The 14,582-nt window shown below is 45.4% G+C and overlaps 7 protein-coding genes across 7 annotated transcripts; 3 read left to right on the forward strand and 4 right to left on the reverse strand.

Moving 5' to 3' along the window:
- Positions 1-571: 571 nt before the first annotated feature.
- Positions 572-902, reverse strand: N7462_009705 (uncharacterized protein; the record flags this gene model as incomplete). Its single annotated transcript, XM_057081419.1, is given in 2 exon segments — positions 572-745; positions 756-902. The coding sequence occupies 2 exon segments, from the start codon at positions 900-902 to the stop codon at positions 572-574; spliced, it is 321 nt and encodes a 106-aa protein (XP_056930256.1).
- A 166-nt stretch (positions 903-1,068) lies between these two features.
- On the reverse strand, positions 1,069-1,358 carry N7462_009706 (uncharacterized protein; the record flags this gene model as incomplete). The annotated part of the gene is made up of 2 exons (XM_057081420.1): positions 1,069-1,331; positions 1,355-1,358. The coding sequence occupies 2 exons, from the start codon at positions 1,356-1,358 to the stop codon at positions 1,069-1,071; spliced, it is 267 nt and encodes an 88-aa protein (XP_056930257.1).
- A 348-nt stretch (positions 1,359-1,706) lies between these two features.
- Positions 1,707-3,742, reverse strand: N7462_009707 (GMC family oxidoreductase; the record flags this gene model as incomplete). The annotated part of the gene is made up of 3 exons (XM_057081421.1): positions 1,707-3,126; positions 3,195-3,224; positions 3,288-3,742. 3 exons carry the CDS (start codon positions 3,740-3,742, stop codon positions 1,707-1,709), a joined length of 1,905 nt encoding a protein of 634 aa, XP_056930258.1.
- Positions 3,743-4,368: 626 nt separating this feature from the next.
- Positions 4,369-5,169, forward strand: N7462_009708 (uncharacterized protein; the record flags this gene model as incomplete). Its single annotated transcript, XM_057081422.1, has 3 exons — positions 4,369-4,422; positions 4,638-5,099; positions 5,143-5,169. The coding sequence occupies 3 exons, from the start codon at positions 4,369-4,371 to the stop codon at positions 5,167-5,169; spliced, it is 543 nt and encodes a 180-aa protein (XP_056930259.1).
- A 179-nt stretch (positions 5,170-5,348) lies between these two features.
- N7462_009709 (uncharacterized protein) lies at positions 5,349-7,192 on the reverse strand (the record flags this gene model as incomplete). Its single annotated transcript, XM_057081423.1, has 4 exons — positions 5,349-6,470; positions 6,544-6,854; positions 6,912-6,987; positions 7,046-7,192. 4 exons carry the CDS (start codon positions 7,190-7,192, stop codon positions 5,349-5,351), a joined length of 1,656 nt encoding a protein of 551 aa, XP_056930260.1.
- A 479-nt stretch (positions 7,193-7,671) lies between these two features.
- On the forward strand, positions 7,672-9,037 carry N7462_009710 (uncharacterized protein; the record flags this gene model as incomplete). Its single annotated transcript, XM_057081424.1, has 2 exons — positions 7,672-7,808; positions 7,870-9,037. Coding segments are annotated over 2 exons (1,305 nt in total), but the record flags the coding sequence as incomplete, so codon positions are not given.
- A 2,207-nt stretch (positions 9,038-11,244) lies between these two features.
- N7462_009711 (uncharacterized protein) lies at positions 11,245-12,481 on the forward strand (the record flags this gene model as incomplete). The annotated part of the gene is made up of 2 exons (XM_057081425.1): positions 11,245-11,718; positions 11,777-12,481. 2 exons carry the CDS (start codon positions 11,245-11,247, stop codon positions 12,479-12,481), a joined length of 1,179 nt encoding a protein of 392 aa, XP_056930262.1.
- Between the last annotated feature and the right edge of the window lie 2,101 nt (positions 12,482-14,582).

Below are 14,582 nucleotides of genomic sequence, written 5' to 3' on the forward strand. Positions count from 1 at the left end.
CTTCATTGTCTGTCTGATGACAAAATGATAAGCTAGTATTATCAAAAAAAAGGGCCTACAGAGCTTGACAACAGCCATAGAATCTTCCGTGGCATCTTCAATATCTTATCCCTTGAGACCATCCTCTGTATATAAGCTGTGATGACTCTGCTTTTCTTTATGTCCAGTACGAATAAGAAGTGTTTCTATCTTCACAACCCCAAACATTTTAAACACAGTGCACTTGGTCAATCGTCGACGCCCCTGCATGCTATTCCCGATAGCAAATGAGCGATCGATAAACGCCTTGAGTTGAGCGCTTCTTTCGCGTCAAGGAAATTACCTTTCCAGCAACTTAATATGATACTACAACCGAAAAAACCAGAGAAAACAGGAAAGACATAGTTTCTGTAATGAGCTTCAATCTCATCATCGATCTCGTGCTGTCTTTGGATTTGTGCTTTGATCACATCCGGATCATCAGATTGGGGCCCAGAAAGCTCACTTTTTGGGGCCCTAGTCGCAACCAGCTCGTATAGCGTAGATCTCAAGCAAAATTTCCGGAAACTTCGGCGGTCGGAGGGTCATAACCTCATGACAGGTCATGTGATACCTTCTCGTAGCCTAATGCTAGAGGGCCTGGGCACTGGGAAGGCTTGAATTTGCCAAGTCGTACATGGAAATCATCATCATGGAAAACCTGTCGGAGTGCAAGATCCGAATGACTGACCCCATGGCTGTGTATTATGACGACAGCTTTCAGGATCTGCTAAAACCATTTTGATTGATAAGGGTGATCTTTTTTTCGAAGAATAATTCGCAAGCTGGTGATGCCGATAGTATTTGATGTCGACATAGTCAGATCTGCACATGAAGAGCGACTCAGTAATTCGCGGATGAACGCCGAGAATTTCGTAAATCATAGCTTCGCATGCTCTGCATGGTTCATCATCATATATTTTGTGGTGCAAATATCCTTGAAATTTTCAACCTTCCACGTTCGCTCCTGCCCTTTGAGCCTCCCTGGCAGACTCGATATGCAATTAAACGCGTTCTCAACTTCTCTCCTCAACTCCCTTCGCAATTTCCTCAATGTCGGATAGTCCACCAGTATGTGAGTGATTTTTTTCTTGCGCGCCGCACGCACAGCGATCGTCGTCGCGAAATTGATATGCCTAAACGTAGGTTAATAACCAATTGTGTATGGCCTGTGCGTAGCTGGGTCAACAGGTTCTTTCGGTTCCTAGGCAAGCTCCCATATAGCCTTTTCAAGTAGGTTGCTGGTAGAGTGCCCTCAATCTTTCGACGATGACCGCCATTGCTGGACGAGCAATTCCTGCTCCCATTAATTGCTCGTGTTTTTCAATAGAAATACCCATATCTCGGCGGTTCCCGTGTCTCGGAGGATAGCCGCGCCCAAGCATACTCGTGGCCCAGCCTTAACGAGGTCTCTAACAAACGAATCTCCAAGCCTTAACAAGTTCGAGTCTCAACTTAATAAGGCCCCTGTGCCTTAAACGAGGTCTGTCCGATATCATCGTTCCCTTTAATATCACTTGCAAACAATTCTCATCCAACGCTTTGCTAGCCTGTGTATACTGTAATATAATTTTTCAGCGAGCTGTGTGACAAAGATACCGAAGACCAGGCTATCACTTCTCCCTTGTGCTTGTAATAATAGAGTGGGTGATTTTTTCGGCTAGCATATCTATGGCCGTAGTCAATGATTATGTTTTTATGTCCGCAGGACTGTTGATCTTCGAAAACTCACAAACAGTGCTCTGAGGGTGACCCGGAGGCAGCGAAGGAAATGAACTGGCATCCACGACTCGAAGTCGTTGAACTCCATATACCCTGGCAGAACTATCGAGCACCGCCATAGCATCATTATGCTTGCCCATTTTACAAGTACATGCCGGATGCCAAATAGGAATGACCGAATTTCTGATGTACTGAAGAATTTCATCGTCGGAGCCATCTGCATGCTCAGGAAATGAAATATTTGCTGTGACAATAGACTGCAAAGGCTGGCCATGCCAAATGTCTCGTAACCGCCGGTATAATGCAATAGCCACTTCTGTATCGGTCTTGGTTGTAAGCCAATTTGGATTCACTACTGGGCGATCAGAAGTTGAACCACTCGAAATTGTCACATTCCCTCGAGATGTCGGTGCAACTAGGATCCCAAATATGGAGGCATACTGGTGTCCATCTGCAGGTTGATCCTGGATTGGAGAGCTCAAGTTGCCCACGAATCCGTTCCCAACCAGATACTCCACTTCTGGCCAATCATCTGGTAACGTGGCGAGGTCGTCAAGAGTTGCTTTCGAGAGTTGCTCACGATAAGACCGCGGAAGTTTCTCCCACCCCATCAACTCAGGGACATTGGTGAAAATTCCTTGATGCTGGAGAATGTACTCAGTGGTTCCTTTCAGGAAGTTTGCTGGATCTCGAACAGACCGAGTAGCGGTGTCCATGTTGACACGGTACGATGGGGCGAAAAAAGGGTGATCCCACATGCCTTGTCCTACCCCTGGAAGATCAGAGATAAGCGGAATGTTGAGTCCGTTTAGTGTTTCCGCTGGCCCAATACCTGACACCATCAGAATCTGGGGGGAGTGAAATGCCCCAGCCGAAAGTATGACTTCCCGTGTTGCTCTGATATGATATTGTAACCCTTCTGTTTCCACCTCAACGCCTGTCGCTTGCTTGCTGGTAGTGAAGAGGACTCTTTTAACGAGAGTTTTGTCATATATATGGAGATGTCGCAGTCCTTGTCGTTTTAAGAATGCCTCTGAGCTACTTCGAGTCTCATCGGCAGGATTGATGGTTGAAGGATTGTACTGAGTGCCAGAAAGCTTGCCGCTATTAAAATCGGTGGCTTCACTAAGCCCCATTGCTTCAAGTCCAGCCTTCACCCATGTAGCAAATGGGGATACATGGTTTGTATAAGACACTTGAACGGGACCTGGATTACTGCTAGTAAACGCATTGGCACGGAAGCGGGTTGTTGCATTAAGCAAACGTTTGGAGACATCTGGAGGTGTGAATTTCACCGACTTCTTGAAGTATGGCAGAATATTGCTCCACCTATAACTCTCATCTTGTAAAATATCGGCCCACTTGTTGTAGGACCCAGCTGATCCTCTTACATGAGGCGATATTGGTTAGTGCCTTGGATCCACACTAGAATGAATTCACTCTCTTATACTTACCTTTGGTATACCATTGCATTCAAGGCTGATCTGTATACAGTCAGAAACAGATTAATTGCGCTCTTTTATCCCTTCCTAATAGGCTCTACATACGAGCCGCCTAAACATCTTCCTTGTGCATAGTGGAGTTGCCGATTATTAGCCCCACTTTGCGGAGTTGTGACAATTCCCCAGTCCACTGCATGGTTTGTGTTTTGAGGATTGGTGCCGATAACGGCTTCATATGCCCCCGGAGTTGTGGACAGTATTGGCTCTGAAATCTCATGGAATACCCCTTTCTCGATAATGGCAACCTTGAAACCTGACTCCGACAAACGGCTGCCGAGAGTGCTTCCCGCTGTTCCTCCGCCAACAATCACGTAGTCGTACGTAGGTTCAGCGCCAACAAGAGAAGACACAGTGCCGAGAACTCCATTGAGAATCGGAAAAGCATCGTTCGAGAGCTCCAGATATGGTTGTACCAATGCATTAGAAGATAACCAACTCAATGGAATAATTGTAACAAGGAGGGGAAGGAGCATCACCAAAACATAATAAGGGTATTTCATGGCTCAAATATTATGAGATGAGTCCTAGCCAAATTTCTTGGAAAAGAAGGAACGTTCTGGTAACTGACAACATGGGAATAGAAAAAAAAAGAAAAAAGGGAACCGTGCATATCTCCTGGTCGCCGCTAGACTTTAAACTTGATTGCGTCATGTTCCCGCCTGAAGATTTTATCATGAAAACTCCTAAGCGGTCAAGATTCAAGTGGTCAAAGTAATTTCACTTAAACATGCGGAAAACGAAACAAAAACTCGAGAGTATGACCTTCGCTACCTATTGGCTCCGAGCAGACGCAGACGGCAAGGAGTAGAATGCCAGTGTAGTCAAACCCTTGTTACATGCATGAAATGAAACTCTGTTATTCATTGCGAATATGCATTCAAAAGTGGCGTCCAATCAGTCCTTTCATCTAGAGCATCATCCATTCGATCCAGCCCCTTAATTAAAAGGCAGGTCGTATTACCTATTACCTGCAAGAACGGGAATAGGAGGATAGAGAAGATGTAAATCAGGTCTTCGTAACAAAGTTTTCTCATTTTTGCGGCGTTCTTGTTTTTACAGTACATTTATAGCCCGTTTCTCTTACTTGGGAAAATCGTTTCTGTCAACCTTGTCACCCTCCGACGAGATGGCTACCCCCGAGCACGTGAACATTGGGAACTTGAACGGACGATGGATAATCGTATGTCATTATACAGTCTATTGAATTCTGATTTCAAATTCCACAGCTTTATTACGACTCTGACTGACCTTGATCCATTATCTAAGGACAAAGAGCTCTCGAGTGACACCGAGCCACCTTTAGAACTGGTAAGATAGAAGCTCCCCGCACATCCCAATGATAATAATAGACGATGACTTGTATCTGGCTAATATAGTGCCACGATTAATACCTAGCAAGGAATCAAATTCTTGACTCGGAAGGCTGTGAGCTATCTGCGACCAATGCAAATCATTCAAATGGACCATATTTTTGGCTCATCCAATGCTATTCCTTTCGCTCGGATCAAGGCAATCACGAGCTCGGGCGGCATCTTTCCTAGTATCACTGAAATTCGAGATTTGACGTGGCAGTGGAGTCACCGTATGGATTTCCTTTTTGGGTCAATTAAGCACCGCAACCAGTGGATCCACGGATTTCTTGATACAAACGGCAGGAGCATCCCAAATCTGAAGCCCATCACTGAGATTCCAGACCCGAAAATCAAAATGTTTTTGACGGGTCAAATTACGCCCGAGGGCCTTCAAAAGGGAAGGTTTCTCGTGGAAAGCGCTGGTCCAATAGCTCTGAATGATAACAAAGGAATGTGGGTCCATACTTTTGACGTCAATGAGGATCGTGGGTGGACCACTGAGCAGGTGAGCTTATCTTGTTGTTAAATGCTTAAGTCGACATCAACAGCGCATCACTGATGCCGCTTTTGATTAGGTTTGGGGGTTTGAATTAATTGATTCAAAACGCTATCTTACAAGGCGATATATTGTAGCCAATGGGAAAGGAAGTTACGTCTTGGGCCGAACGGTTTTTTCGTACGTCGGAGAAGCTTAATTTCGGGTCATCCGCGTTGGCAGGCATTCAAGGCTATCTTGAAGCAGAGCGAACTAAAATTAGGAATACAGCGAGCTGATATTTCGAACGCGGGCCGAAAAATCATTTGCAGAATGTGTATGTCTTTCTCCTCTGCCCCGTAGTCTCTGGTCAGTATCTCGGCTTTGGTCCAGGCAATATTCCTTAGTCAACAGGCTTAGAAGCCCAGCAACGGCCGTACAAACGCAGCAGAATACCCAAATATCTCGGAGACTCTCGGCATACACCTGTCTAAGTTCAATCTTAGACTGGTCAAGCTGCATTGTGTTCATTTTTCTTACCATCACCTCTGCGTTTCGGCTGATTTCGCCCGCCACGCCGGCGAAAGCAGGGTGTTTGAGAAGATTGCTTTGCATGCGATTTTGGAAAATGACCCCACCGATGGACATACCCAGGGCCTGGCCAAAAGCACGGAAAAAGCTAAAAAGCGCCGTAACAATCACGATGGATTGATTATCGGCGCAAGTCTGTATGGCGTACGCGACGCTGGTTACTAGTGCACCAAGCCCCAGCCCAGGGATAGCAATAAGGCATACCCAAACCGCTACTTTGGTCGTGATATCAAGGTAGCAGAGAATGCCAAAACCAAGTGTAGCAACTGACCAGGCAATCCATATCACAGTACGGTATCGTCCACAGAAAACAGCTATTGCCCCGGCGATGCAGGCGCTGGGGGCGATGGCAAGGGCAAGGGGAAGAGCAGCAACGCCAGCCATAAGAGGAGTGAACCCATGCACTGCCTCCGAATAGAGAGGGAGATAGTAAAGTAGACACCAGAGAGTAAGTCCGTGGAGAGTAGCTCCAACATAACTGACAAGAAGGGATCGATTTTCAACCCCGGAGAGACGGAGTATGGGATCGATGGGAACATATGTCTCATAGACCAGGACCCCAATGATGCCGAAAAATCCAAGCACAAGGGGCACCAACGTGTGCCAACTGGTCCATTGATACATAACACCACCCCAGCTCAAGCCAACCAGGAATGAGCCAATGCTGCATACAAACCCTGCTAAGCCAACTATGTCAAATCGCTTCACCTTTTCGCTGCGTGTCATTGTCTCAGTCGTGATTTTCAAATATCGAAAAATTAACGGTGTAGATAATACGGCGAAGGGTATGTTAATGTAAAAAATCCATCTCTATTACAATTAGAATGTTACGTTAGCAAAAAGCACAGCCGTCATAGATTTACTTCTCTGGAAGTGCACTGACCCAGCTGACATTGGTGCAAAATCCACCACCTAACACTGGGCCCACGACGGAGCCTATACTCCACATGGAACCCAAGACACCCCAATAGAGGCCTCGATATTGGAGCGGAACCATATCGGAGACAGATATTTCACTCAGAACGATGATGCCTCCCCCACCAGTCCCTTGGATAGATCGGCCGACGAGCATGCTTTTGAAGTTGACGGAGACACCACACACAATTGTGCCCACGAGGAAAAGTATGGTAGCGCAAATAATAAGTAGCTGCCGGCCAAAGGCGTTGGAGAGTGAGGTGAAGACAAGTTGGAAACCTTGCGGTAATCAGCGAAATCCGTACGTCTTCAAATATAAATGTTTATGAGACGTACATGCGGAGCATAATACAAATGAGGTTCCGCTCCAGAAGGCTTGAACCGCGGTACCTCCAAGATTCTCCGAGACGACCTTTCCAGGTTTGTCAGCCCCCAATGTCTGGAATACGCACATTGAATGCAAAACTTACCGGAAGTGCAACAGAAAGTGAAGCGGCTTCCAGTGCCACCATCAGAGTCAAAATGCAAAGAGGCAAAAAGGCCAAGATAACCGAGCGATCAACAGAGAACCCAAGCCTACTTCCGACCGGTTCATACTGGCCCCTAATTCGTTCCATGTCTAGATTTCCCGAGTGGGTAGTACCTTCTTTCGCCGGCTGGAGCCACAGCTATGCGGGCCACGACAAAGAGCAATTTAGCTTGGGCACGGGAAACAAGTAGGTTAACCTCACTTTTTCAGTTGCCTGACCAGTCTGGCAAGCAATATTTGTGGCGGGCAAAGATGTGGAGGAAGAAGGGGGGGGGTTGCAGTTCGTGGAGGAAAAGTGAACACCGATTCCTTTCTCTACTTATCCCACTTTTGGGTCGGAATTTACTACTGAATTTTATGGAATGTAGGAATCTACAAGGCAAGGTAATCAAGGAATGCATCCCTGTCCTTTGAATCTAAAACTCTATAGTATACTGCCGTCATGCCGCACTTGATATCCCCTATTCCTACAACCGAAGAGCTTTGATCCTCACTATATAATTGCAACTCTTCGAATAAACCAGAGAAAAAGCATAGGACAGCAACTTGTTCTCAATTCTCATAAGTATCATGTGGGAATATTATAGCAACAAGAATATCCTCCTGACGGGTGGCTCGGGATTTTTGGGTACTGCCGTTATACATCGTTTGGTCTCCGAGGCGCACCCCCGACGCATTTATATTCTATGTCGGAACGGTGAGAGGTGAGAAAAATTCATACGGCGGAGTTTTCTCCTGTCAAGGGTTGCTACTAACTATTCACAGTCAGCTTTTACGCCGGTGGTACAGAGTTTTTTCAGCGTGTGAGATCAATCATCTATTGGCTTCGGAAATCCTCACCGTCCTTGAGGGTGACATTCAGAAGCCGAGGCTTGGGCTCACTCCTCAGATGCTGACGACACTTGAGAGGGAGGTTGATATCATCATTCATACAGCATCAACTATAAATCTCAAATACTCGCTAGTTCAGGTATTTGACACTATAATTTCTCCCACCGAGTCACTGGCTCGAATGGCGTTGCTCTTTGAAAAGCTCGATCGGTTTGTTTACGTTTCGACCGCCTTTGCCAACTCTCATCTCTACAAACTTGACACTGCCTCTGAGACGGAAGTGGATGAAAAAGTTTACCCTCTTTTTGGAAGCTCCAATATGGCGGAAGATGTGGGTACGCAGCGCGCCTTCGAAGAAATCAAGCAACATGGTAGCACAGCTGAGTTTCGGCTTCACGACTTTCCTTGGCCATATGCATACGCCAAACACCTTGCAGAGCGGCTAGTATTGGACCTTTTTACGAACGCGGGACAGACAGAAAAAGTCCTAATTATACGCCCCTCTGTGATCGGACCGGCTGAACGATATCCCTATCCTGGCTATAGCGTTCCACTCTCAACACCGTCAACAGCTCTTGCAGCTGCGATGATTGCAACCCCCGCATTTAGCATCCTTGTTCCTACAAGATGTCGCAATCCAGAAATAGGAGCTACCATTGATGAAGTTCCCGTCGATGTTGTAGTTGATAGACTACTTGCCCATCTGGCTTACCAAACAACCGGCTGTGTGCATGCAGTTGCCGGTGAGAGAGGACGCCTGAATTTTAGACAGTTCTGGAAAGCCGCGATGCGTTTGCGACGACTTCCATGGAATTGGACTGTGGTCTGGTCATCTACGACTGATTGGCATTCTCCCTGGCTCCATCCCGTGCTGCGTCTATACGTGATCTTAGGAACCACATTCTTGTTTACCGAACGGAAGACGGAGGAGCTCTGCAAGCTACTGCATCCCAATGAGCGTGATAACCTGGCTCTGTTCAAAATTGCAGCACCTGATTCATACGAATTGATGTCAAGGAGGGAGCATATACGTCTTTTGATCAAGATGTTCGCCAGGACCACATTTTGGCCAGCCTGGCTTCTAGTACGCCTATGTCGTTGAAAAAAATAGCTTCACGAGGAGTTTTAAGGAAACATATTGTCGCTGTTATTAGATTTCGTTATAGGGCCCGTGTGGTCTGAATGAAAGTCAGACGATTTCTCAACCATTTATTATGCCTAATCCATACAATCATGACGGCACGACTAGTCATGATGCCCACAGCTCTCTCCAGGAACAGGGAAAAAAGGATTTCCAGATACATGTAGTGTAGAATAAGGAAAAAGTAAATGAATTCACAACAAAAAGGAAAATACCTTCGCCTGACGCCTTTAGTGGGTTTTGTGTTTGGTACTTGGATTGTAAGTCCTGTAGAAAAACCGCAGGAAAAGATGAGTCAATGGTAAAAGATAAGCGGCAGTCAGAACAAACGCATAGAACTGGCCGCTGTTTTGTAGACACTGGACAATTCTAGTGTCTCCATCATACCTAATTGATATGGGCTCCACGTCATTATTATCAAAAAAAAACTGATTTTCGCCATCGTGCAGGCGACTGTAGGGCGGCAAATCGTATGATAGAAAGGCATACAATGATGCAAGAATCCCTCCAAGCACAAATTGAGCGATTTGCATCTGAGTGAGCGTACGCTTGATAGGAACAGGTATAGTAACTTTCAACGAGGCAAGAAGATAATAGGTATACTAAAGAAAATCAGTTAGCTGGCGGTTTTTGTGAGGGAAATCCCCCAAAGAGAGCATGCTAATACCATGAGTGTGTGTATGCCGGTGTTGAGAACTAGTCCAATAACAGATTGCGGCGACATGTAAACCATTCCGGACCACGTGCAAACAATAACTCCAGCGTGGTGATACATCTGCAGGTGCGATACTTTTTTCCCTTTAGCCAGAAGCAAGATCGTATCCATTATTTCGTAGAACTTTGACATGTAGAACATCCAAAGGTAATAGTCAATTCCCTTTTCCCACAGGGGCACCCGCATTTGTAAATCATGTGTGTTTGCGTTGAGTATGGTCGACGCGTTCCCAACAATGCTCTCAAGACTTGAGACTTGACAGAGCATGTCCACCACTTGAACATGGTAGGACGGAGTTTCCCAAGGTGGAAGGGAGGATTTGAGGCACAGGCAAGTACCAGCAAATGCCCAAGCGGAGAAAATTGCCAGAGCTGCATTGTGCACAAGAACAAACCGCCTGAACATCGATGTCTTGGCAGCCAGCCATGGATGGTGACCCCGTTGTACATTAGCACGATTGCTCAGACAGACGAGTATAATATAGGATATCGCAGTGAAGATCGGAAACTTGACGTCCAATGAGTATCGGTAAAGGCTTTTGTGTATGCCTATCGGGCGTGCCCAAGACCTATTCGTCCAGGAAGCGGGGTCTGCTAGGAGCTGGGGAGGACTGGGAGGAAATTGCAGTATGTGCCCGTTGGGCCATCTGAAGTATAACGAGAGTCCCCTGTCTGCCATTGTTCCAAGTATTGCCTTGTAACCAAGTCTACCAGAGTCCGAGCTTTATTTATGTATGAGATTACAGAGTAACAAGATCACGGCAGCTTACTGCTTACTCGGCATCCGAACATCAAGCCCTCGGGAGTGGAGCTGGATGCTAGGGACATATTCAATCTGCATGCTTCGCCCAAGACGCGTAAGTTTACCCATTCCAAGATGTTAACTCCTTAAATGTTGATGAGCCTAGTGCAGAGTGCTGATGGAACACGAGGAGCTAAGCAAGATGTCGCTTACTGAAAAATAGCTGTGCTTTGATTGACTCACATCCACATACACATTTCTGAAAAATGTATCAGCACCTCCGATTTATACTATTGGGTAAAAAAGCCCCCTTCTTGGCCAACTCAAATCTCCTAGCATCCACACTTCAGATTTAGCTTTCGCGAAAAAATGAATCTAATGAGCTGCAGATCCTTGTATCTCTAAATCTGGCTGTGATTCAGGAATGAGAATGGGAATGCAGCTCAAGACAAGTCCACCCAGAATCGGTCCATCACCATGACGCATTTGATAAAGGGGTACAGCAATGCCACTATAATCTTTGTGCGGTGTGACTGTTGGAATGGGTAATCCTGGTTTGGCTGTTGTCGTAAATACTGCGTATGTATATATTCTCCTCGATCGAGGAAGAACTGCCAACTCGTGGAATTTAACACCGCTTCATTGCCCCCGATTGCCATTCTTCGCCATTATTCCATTTCTCAATCTGTGTTTTGTTGAGTTCTATTCTTGAATGCTTTTCACTGACATTTTGCTGCCCGGAGCAGCATGTTTCACTTTGATGCTTTTGATCCACCTATATTGGCAGCCTGGAGATCGAAGGAATGAAAGGTTTATGAGTTGTATGCCTCCTAGAATGCTACCCTTTCATTGGTTTGGCATAAAGGATTTCTGGTGGCTTTATCAGGCTGCTAAGGAGAAAAGGTGGATTGACTACATTGCATTCAACCATGATCTCCATGGGCATACCTTTGGGTTTAGCATGCTAAATCAAGATATCATCTGCACCATTGAACCAGAGAACGTCAAGGCCATACTAGCCACACAATTTTCTGAGTTTGGTCTGGGACTCAGGAAAAAACAGTTTCACCCGTTACTTGGAGAAGGAATCTTCACCATGGAAGGGGTTTGCTGGGCACAGGTTCGTGCAAGGTTGAGACCTCAATTCACCGCAACCCAGGTATGGCTCCACTCCGGCGTCTTCAATGTATGCATGATAATGGCTATACATATAACAACAAGTTTTTGACTCGCAGTTTCCCTAGATGGCAGATGTCAATATGTTCGCTGACCGCGTAACCGAAATGATGCGTTCGATACCACGGGACGGATCCTGTTTCGACATCCAAAAGCTGTTTTTTAAATTGACTCTTAATTCAGCAGCTGATTTTCTATTTGGGGAATCAATTGACATATCGAACTCCCAGTCTTCGGAAAAATCGACATCAACAGACTTTCAAAAATTTGGGGAGGCATTTGACTTGGCACAGGACTACCTTGCCGCGCGGAGTAGAGCCCAGGGCTTTTACTGGCTGATCAACCCTAAGGACTTTCAAGATGCTATCCACGTGGTTCATCAGGTGATCGATGAATATGTGCAGCGTGCCATTTTATGGACAGATGGATCTAGCTGCAACAAGAACTTAGGGAATCGGTATAATTTCTTGGACGCCTTGGCTGCAGATACTCAGGATCCAAAGGTACTTCGAGATAATGTTCTCAATCTTCTCTTAGCTGGCCGGGATACAACTGCCAGCCTGCTTAGCTCAACGTTCTATTTTCTTGCTCGGCATCCAAACGTATGGAGGAAGCTCAGATTGGAGGTTCTAAAGCAATTTGGCGATCGCTCAAAACCGATGAGCGAAATCACGAGAGATAAGTTGAAAGACCTAACATACCTGCGATACGTCGTCAATGAAGGTGAATTTCTACCAGTGCCGTTCCTGTCCAAGCGAGACGTTGCTTATTGAGAGCAGTTTTGCGACTTTTGCCCCCTGTCCCTATAAACTTTCGAGTTGCCAACAAAAACACTTCACTTCCATTAGGAGGAGGGCCCGACGGAACAGCCTCTATATACGTAAAAAAGGGCACTCTGATTGCTTATAGTCTTCATGCAATGCATCGACGGAAGGATATTTGGGCCCAAAATGCCGATGAGTTCCGACCTGAACGCTGGGAGGAAAGGGGTAAGCACGGGTGGAACTACCTTCCCTTCAATGGGGGTCCTCGGATTTGTATTGGCCGTAAGCCTGTCTTCCTGCCCTTTTATAGTGGTGATAAGGGAGTGTTAAGATCGCTGATTCTGCAGGACATATGTCAAAAAGAGCAATACGCACTCTTGGAAGCAAGCTATACAATCGCCAGACTGGTCCAGGAATACGATGTCCTTCAGAGCGCTAATCAAACTCCTTTGAATGACCCTAAACTACGATCAAACTTGACTCTTTCCCATGACGGGGGCGTGATGGTGAGGATTTTTAAGACAAGTGCATTATAAATTCAATATCAGCTTAAGAAAGGCATCATCTCCTGAAAAATTTACATTTAATTTAGTCTGCCAGATTACGGTACTGTTTGCTGTATCATGTTCCATCAAAAAAGGTACAAGAAAGTTCACTGCAGCCACTGGTAAATTCGTTCATTACAAGTGAGCCCAGGTATGGTAGTTGGATTCTGCTTATGCGTTCAATGGTCACCGAAGCTGAAAAGAGCGTGAATTTCCTTCTAATAAACCTTGCGTGTGACACGATCCTTCATTCCCTCTTGGAATTTGGAAATTATGGCACCCTGACCGGACGAAATGTAGAATGAAAATGCAATTTCTCATACGGTTTTTAGACCAGTGTGTAACGCTGCATTTCCCAATTTCTCAGGAATGGATATTTTCAAATATAAAGTGCTGGTATTTTTTCTTCTACGGAACTTGAAGATCGACATCCTATTCTGAAATTCCTACCCACAAGCAGTGGCACAATCATATCTCCGAAGGTTTAACTAGGCAGTCTTACCCCTTGCAATATGTAAGGATCATATCGGAATTTATTTCCCTCTCATATGTGACAAGTAGCTCGCAAAGCATTAACTTATTAAAGCCCGACGCTCTCTTCGTCCATCCAAGACATTATTTTCCTGCCATTATTTTTTTCATCGGCGGTGTACAAGACGGCAATAATTAATCGCAGTCAACATTTATTTTCTCTACTCTTCATCCCACCTCCAATCGAAATGAATTACTTATTCGTGCTCGTTGTCTGCGCATTAAGCGCCGCGAAAGCTGCTCCTCTTGGAGAAAGCAGCAGTGTCAAACCCCAGGTAGAAGATTGATACTGCTGCTATTGACCTTCTAGTAAATCCCAGGCTAATAGTACGTCCAAAAGCTTGTAGGTGACTGCCACGCAATAACGATAGACTAAGCAATCGCAATGAACCTAATTCGGTAAACAATTTAGGCTGTAAGTTCTATTTCTTACAACTGTGTGCGAATTAAATGAGAGACTGACTCTGAATGAAGAGCGTAAGTAAGATTGCCAGATATTTGGGCTTCCACTGACTTCGATGAGTTTGTGAGTATTCTTCCTATAGAGAGGGGTCCACAAAATGAAGGCCTGTAGTTGACGTTTTGAAACTATTGAAAAGGGGGTGAGTCGTCATTGCTGCTTTTTGAGATGTCTAACTCACCCCATGATACCATAATAGCTTGTGCGTTCTTCCATTTTCGAAATTCATGGAGGGATTAATGTCTAACAGTTGCTTGAGCTGGATTCAATAGGATGTGAGTACCCTCTGTCTACTAATACATTTCTTTCTGATAAATTATATAGCTTGTAAGTCATCCTGCTGTCAATGAACTATAGCTATCAGACGATTGAAAACTGAGACCATCTTGTGGAGCACAGGACGTGAGTTGCCATACAAATACGAGTGCATGGTGTTTTCCATGCTAATTTTGACGTGGTCTTTCAGATTGTATGTGGTATTCAACTTGAAATCACTCCATATTACATTTAACTGATTGACAAATTTTACTCTTCAAAAGCTTGTGAGTACGAACTACCATTTACTATCAATGAA

The sequence above is a fragment of the Penicillium macrosclerotiorum genome (genome assembly GCF_028827735.1).
Source record: "Penicillium macrosclerotiorum strain IBT 26536 chromosome Unknown utg000009l_segment0_segment0, whole genome shotgun sequence".
Lineage (NCBI taxonomy): Eukaryota > Fungi > Ascomycota > Eurotiomycetes > Eurotiales > Aspergillaceae > Penicillium > Penicillium macrosclerotiorum.